The following is a 7,006-nucleotide window of genomic DNA, read 5'->3' as shown; positions in this document are numbered from 1 at the left end:
ATAATAATTATTATTATATCTTTATTTAAAAGTTTAAAAAATCCGTTATAATTATATATATTTGCATGAAATATACATAAAAACGCATAGAAAAATATAATAGACAGGGAAGGGAAGTAACGCGTTACTTGTAACGCCGTTACCGTTATAGTTACTTTTTTTTCTGTAACTGTAACGATAACGTAGTTACATTTTTTTAGTAACGATAACGAATTTACAGTTACTTTTAGCGTTACTTTTTCGCTGATCGATGCATTAGCAAATCGGCATGATACCGTGCTCGTTGTAAGACTCGCCGCACTAGGTTCGCCATTTGGCACGCCCGTTGCGCATGTGCACCTGCCCTGTCCTCTGTACAGAAGGCTGCGCAGGAAGTAACTAAGAACTAACTTAACCTTAAGCTATACCGCGTGGCAATCGTTCATGTGCCGGTATCGAAGAAGTAACGTCGCAATAATAGCGTGTCGCGTTCGCAGTCCTGCTTTTATTACGGAGTTCGTAATATTTATCATCGTACCAATCAATGTGTTCACGATTTGTGCAAGTGTTCCCGTACACATACCTTTTCTCTGCTTCCTTGACAGTGCATATTCCCGCATTACTGTATCACGCGGTCGTTCTCCGCCGTACTCTCGTGCGGTCTGTCTCGGCTTTTACAGCGGTTCTATATCTTTGTGCTATTATACGGCCGTTATCTCCTCGCGTACACGGTCTGTCTGTCTACGCTACGTTCGTTTTTGATTTCGCGGTTTGCACTTTGCACTGACTACGTCGCAAGTGATATTTTATATCTCTCACAGTGTAAGTATGTTTAATTATTTAATCGTTTATTATTAAAAGACATTACTTATAATTTAGTATTGTGCGGCTTTATTCTGTATCACACGAAATATTATTTAATAATAAGTCTCTCTGAATAAAAATAATAAAACTTTTGGCCTTGGTTTGTGATTTTTTGTAGCGATCGGATCTGCTCAGAAATGGAAACGATAGCCGAAGAGGCGAATACGCCAAGTACATCATCTAAATCCTTGAATAAGGCACCATGGCCGGCATACAAAGAAATTTTTGTATTCGAACCTGAACTTAGTAATGAGAAGAATTATGCATTTACTTGCAAATTATGTTTAGGCAAAAAAATTATACATGCTAGCAAAAGCTCCACAGCCAATTTAAAGAAGCACATAAGCGTAAGTTTAGTTTTCTTATTATTTTTATTTATGTTAATAAATAAATTTCAATATTTTATTTGTTAGTATACATATAAATAAATAAATAAATAAATATCTAAATAAATAAATAAATACATATATATATATATATATATATATATATATATATATAAAATAATTTCTTAATTTCTTAAAAACTTTGTGCAAAATAAACGCAATAACGATAACTGTATATTTTTATAATAGTAATTAATTCAATATTTAAATAAAAAAAAATACAAGAAAATTTGTAAAATTAAAAAATTTTTTTTTAGATTCTAAGGAATGTACACAATTGCACCGTATATTCTAGTTCATTGAATCAAATCTCCAATGTAAAAATAGTAGGTATAAAAAGCATGGCATGTAAAAGTGTGTTTAAATAAATAAGTGTGTTTAAACAAATATAAAAATTAATAATTCTTTCATAAATTAATATATATTTTTATTCTTTTATTTCTTTTTAACATTAAATTTTTTATTTCTATTTTTGTAAATGACAAAGAATTATTTGTATTTTATAACAGATTTTTTTAAATTTAAAACAATATTAATATAAAAATTTATATCTTAATATCTGTTATTTACATATATATCTGTTTCAATATATCTATATATTTGTGTGTATTTTGTTATAAATTAATTTTATAATTTTTTTTAGATATGCTTTCTTTTATTTCTGTTTAAAAACTTTTTTAGTTAGTTGAACTTTTAAATAATTTTTAGTTACTATATTATTATTTTCTTTATATTGTAACATTTATAATATACATATATATGTATACACACATATTTACATACATATGTATATATAATATATCACATAAATGCAAGCATACATACATACATACATATATACATGCACGCATACATATATGCATACATACATACATACATACATGTATACCTATCTATACATATATATGATATTACTTTTATTTCTAAGTTTTAATTATATTGAATTAATATAGGTAAAACATCCACATTCTTTAAAAGATTTGGAAAAAGCTAAATCTAAACTCACACATAATAAATGTCAATATGAAGAAGACATTAATAATGTTACAAAAAAGCAGTGTGTGTTACAAAAATGGAGTTCTGGAACAGCTGGAATAACTCAAAATAAGTTAGACACTGCCATACTACGATTTATTGTTGAAAATGTCCAACCACTCGCGGTTGTTGAGAGTCCTGCATTAATTGATTTGATTAAAATTGGATTGCCTTCATCAATTCGAATAATGTGTAAAAAAACATTAAGAGATAAACTTAATAAATTATATCTGGATATGAAAATCGCTCTTGAAAAACAATTTACTGAAATCGATACGGTTTCAACTACAGCAGATTTATGGAGCAAAGCGAAAAGGTTACATGGTGTTATAATTATGTTTTATTTAATATTTTTACATTAATATTTTATTTTTTAATGTTTTATTACATAATAATTAAAATAATTAAAATCTTTTATTTTATAGAAGTTACTTAGGAGTAACGGTCCATTGGATTAATCCAGAAAATTTAACAAGAGAGTCTGCCGCCTTAGCTTGTCGTAAAATTAAAGGGAAACATACTTTTGATGTTTTAGCAAAAGCCATTAACTCTATATTTGTTGAATATCATATTCAAAATAAAATTTGTTGCACAACAACAGATAATGGTTCAAATTTTGTTAAAGCATTTCGGTGAGTTAATATTTTATGATATTATATACACTTTTGTATTATATGTATGTGCATAATAATTTTATATGTATTCATTATATTAAAAAAACCACATATTACATTTTTATATAAATATATTTAATTTTTTAGAGACTTTGAAAAAGAAGAAGATAAGGAGATTAACACGGAATTTCACAATTTAAGTGATCTATTGATTACGAATGAAGAAAGTTTAGACACGGAAGATATTACTCTTCCATCACACCATAGGTGTGTTAGTCACACGCTTAATCTTATTGCAGCCAAAGATTTCTGAAAGAGCCTTGGAGAATGATCCCACATATAAAAAAAGTACAGAATAATATTTGCAAAATTATCGAAATTGTGGAATAAACAAAACCAGTCTACTCAAGTGGCCGACAAAATAAAAGATATTTGCGGCGTTTATCTAAAAACTCCAGTTATTACGAGGTAAAAACTAAAAAAGCTCTTATTTTTATTTATCTATATTTTTCTGTATTTTATTTTTAATAAATGTTATATTTTTTTAAAAATATCTATTTACACATACATATGCTTACAAACATACGAACACCACATACACATGATATATACTTATACATATATACAATATAAAAACAAAATTTATTTGTTATAGATGGAATTCAACTTTTGATTCCACATATCAACTTGTAACTCTTTTGAAAAGATAGCTCAGATAAAATTAATCACTGTTTGGACTATTGTAATTTACAAAGGCTGACAAATAATGACGTAAAATTTTTAGACGAGTATTGTCAGGTGAAGTGCACATATTTAATGTAATAGAATATATGAATTATATGTATAATATGTATATATATATACATATGTATTGTATATGCACGTATATTAATAAGTATATATTTTAAATATCTTCTTTAGGTAATGGAGCCTTTAGCTAGAGCATTAGATATCTTACAAAGTGACGTAGGAATTATATGGGATACTTATTGCCCGTATTTGAGCAGCTTACAAGAAAAATTAAAAAACATCAAAAATTTGACGGATTGTCAATCATTAGTTATCGCAATTCAAGAAGGCTTAAATCGAAGGTAATTTATTAAAATAATAAAAAAAATATANGATAAATGACGACCATGACGCCCTTAGTCCGGAGTGTCCGACTTTTAAGAGGGCGCTACAGGAGGAGAAGAGGAGAGCAGGCTGGGAGGACGCTAAATAGCAACCACAGGAAGAAGCGGAGCTAATACTATATACAAATGCGCAAAGCTTAATGGCACACAAAGATGAGATACAACATCAGATTATGAAGAAAATAAATCCTATGTTCTTAGCATTATCGGAAACCAGACTGATTGATGATATCGAAGACAGTGAAGTGAACGTCCCGGGTTATAGTATAGTTAATGTAATGCTGAGAATAGAAATACGGGAGGAGTTGTTCTATATGTAAGGAGCGAAATTAAATACGAGATAGTATTAGCAAAAAAATTAGAATCGAATTGTTGATGTGCTGCGATAGAAGTGAAAGATAAAGTATATAAAGGAGTGATAATGGTAATATATCATTCACCGAGTGCATCGCACGGGGATTTCATGAGATTCTTTGAGGAAATAGTGGAGTTGGTAGTAAAGGGAGAATGCATAGTTATAGGAGATTTTAATATAGATCTTAGGATGGATTCGTTTTATGCAAGCAACTTGCAAATTGCAAGCAACAATGTTAAGCTTGGGTATGAAACAGTATGTTAACGAACCGACGAGAATTATGAAAGACAGTCAGACAATTATAGATTTAATCTTCGCTAATAATGATAAAATAGTACAAGTAATTCATGAACCTAAAATAACGGATCACGCGTGGCTGAAAGTTGAGATGAATGTCAGCAAAATTGAAAGTAAATATAGAGAATTTATTGCTAGAAATTATAAAGAGTTTGATGTAAATGAATTTGCTATATTAGTGAAAAATAAACTACAGAAAAGTCAGGGATGTCAATGTGAATGTATGGATGTCAGTGAGAGAGCAAAACAACTCATCGATAGTATAGTGGATGCGTTAGATGTAATGGCACCGAAGAAAAAATATAGAATTCCGAAAGTATGGGAAGAGAAAAAGTGGTTTTCAGATGACATAAGAGAGGCTGCGGATAGAAGAGATAAGGCTTATAGAAGAGCATTGTATGATGATATTGAACAAAATTGGTTGCAGTATAAAATTGAAAGAAATAAAGTAATAAAATTAATCAGGGAGAAGAAGAAAATTACTATGAATATATGATAGATCTTAATAAAGGAGACCCTACATCTATGTGGAAAACATTGAAGGAAATAATTAGGGGTAAACCAGTAGGTATAAAAGAAGTAGGAAATGTAGATTTTGAAATCTTAGGCGATACCGAAGAGTGCAATATAGCTGATAAATTTAATTTATATTATATACAAAGTATTAATAAACATAGTAAACTCTATAAAGATCGATAAATCCGGTGGTGATATAATTGATCATTGGATGAATGTAAATAAGAAAATTATTTATATTATCAAAAACAAAAGAATTATGGAAAACTTTGAGACTGTTAAACTAGAACAGCTAGAAAAAGTTGTTATAATTATGGGATTGTCAAAAAAGAAAAGTACGGAAGAAGGGATAACCAGCGATATATTGAAGGCAATTTTTTTCGGTAATAAAAGAGGGAATTTGCGAATATAATAATAATTCTTTAAGAGAAGGTTTGTGTCCGGAAGGATGGAAAACCTCAACGATAATACCAATCCCAAAGATAGATAAAGCGGAAAAAGCAAGTGATTATAGGCCTATTAATAGTTTTCGACGCATCCGCAAAATCAAGCAATGGCATCTCTTTAAATGATATTTTGAGGACGGGACCCACGATACAAGACAAATTGTTTTGACATCTCATTCGCTTTCGCTCATACAAATTTGTTATTACGGCGGACATAGAAAAAAATGTATCGCCAAGTGTTATTACATGAAGATGATCGGCGATATCAACGAATTCTCTGGCGCAGGAACGGCAAATTAGAAACGTTTCAATTAAACACACTTACATTTGGCGTATCTTCCTCACCGTTTCTTACAGTCCGCACTATATAACTCGCGAATGATGAACGCCTTACATATGCTAAGGCGGCTAAACTCCTCGAATCGCATCTAGTCAAATCGTACATAGACAATTTGTTATCCGGCGCCGAGACCATTGAGGAAGCGCGCGCGATTAGAGACGAGATAATCAATTTATTAGCGCAGGGTGGTTTCACTATCCGACAATGGACGTCTAATGATAAAAAAATCATCAATGATTTAGCTGAAAGCGAGTTACACGCGAACTTTACGATAAACATAGATCACGCTCTAAAAACGTTAGGCTTAACGTACATACGTACAAAATATGTTATTCGATTCATTCGACTAAGATTACTGGACGATTGACGAAACGGAACATATTATCCGAAATCGCTAAAATTTTCGATCCTTTGGGCTTGTTGAGCCCGGTCGTTCTGTACGCAAAGAAATGAATGCAAGATGTGTGGCAGTGCGGAGTGCAATGGGATGAATCCGTTCCACAGAGCATATACACCGAATGGGCAGAATTCACTCGTCAATTGGAATTACTAACTCAGATTTCCTTTGATCGTCAGTTATTAATAAATAACTATCAAAATTTTCAAATTCACGGATTTTGCGACGCCAGCAACAATGGCTACAGTGCATGTCTATACGTACGCTCGAGTGGACAATACGTTATTACTAAATTATTGTGCGCCAAGTCCCGGGTAGCGCCATTGAAAGACTATCACTACACCGCGACTCGAACTTTGCGGCGCATTATTATTGGCACGATTATGCCGCGAAACAAACGATGCGTGGGGTATTACACCCAACAAAATAATTCTATAGTGCGACTCAACTATCGTCTTGCATTGGTTAAAAACACTATCACATCTTCTCAAAACTTACGTAGCAAATCGAGTCGCGGAAGTGCAGGAACTTACTAGCGCCTATGAATGGAGACACGTTAAATCGGAAGAGAACCCGGCCGATGCAATATCGAGAGGTCAATTGCCTCACGCTTTCGTGCGAAATCGAACATAGATTACCGGACC

The 7,006-nt window shown here is 31.4% G+C and overlaps 1 protein-coding gene across 1 annotated transcript; it reads left to right on the top strand.

Annotated features, from left to right (window-relative positions):
• The first annotated feature begins 624 nt into the window (after positions 1 to 624).
• Positions 625 to 2,327, top strand: LOC112639823. The gene is made up of 5 exons (XM_025414974.1): positions 625 to 801; positions 962 to 1,190; positions 1,487 to 1,555; positions 2,183 to 2,272; positions 2,319 to 2,327. Exons 2-5 carry the CDS (start codon positions 981 to 983, stop codon positions 2,325 to 2,327), a joined length of 378 nt encoding a protein of 125 aa, XP_025270759.1. The 5' UTR covers positions 625 to 801; positions 962 to 980.
• Positions 2,328 to 7,006: the final 4,679 nt, after the last annotated feature.

This window comes from Camponotus floridanus, unplaced genomic scaffold (assembly GCF_003227725.1).
Source record: "Camponotus floridanus strain SB8 unplaced genomic scaffold, Cflo_v7.5 scaffold92, whole genome shotgun sequence".
Lineage (NCBI taxonomy): Eukaryota > Metazoa > Arthropoda > Insecta > Hymenoptera > Formicidae > Camponotus > Camponotus floridanus.
Note: the sequence above shows the minus strand (reverse complement) of the source record. Positions and strands in the feature narration are given on the sequence as shown.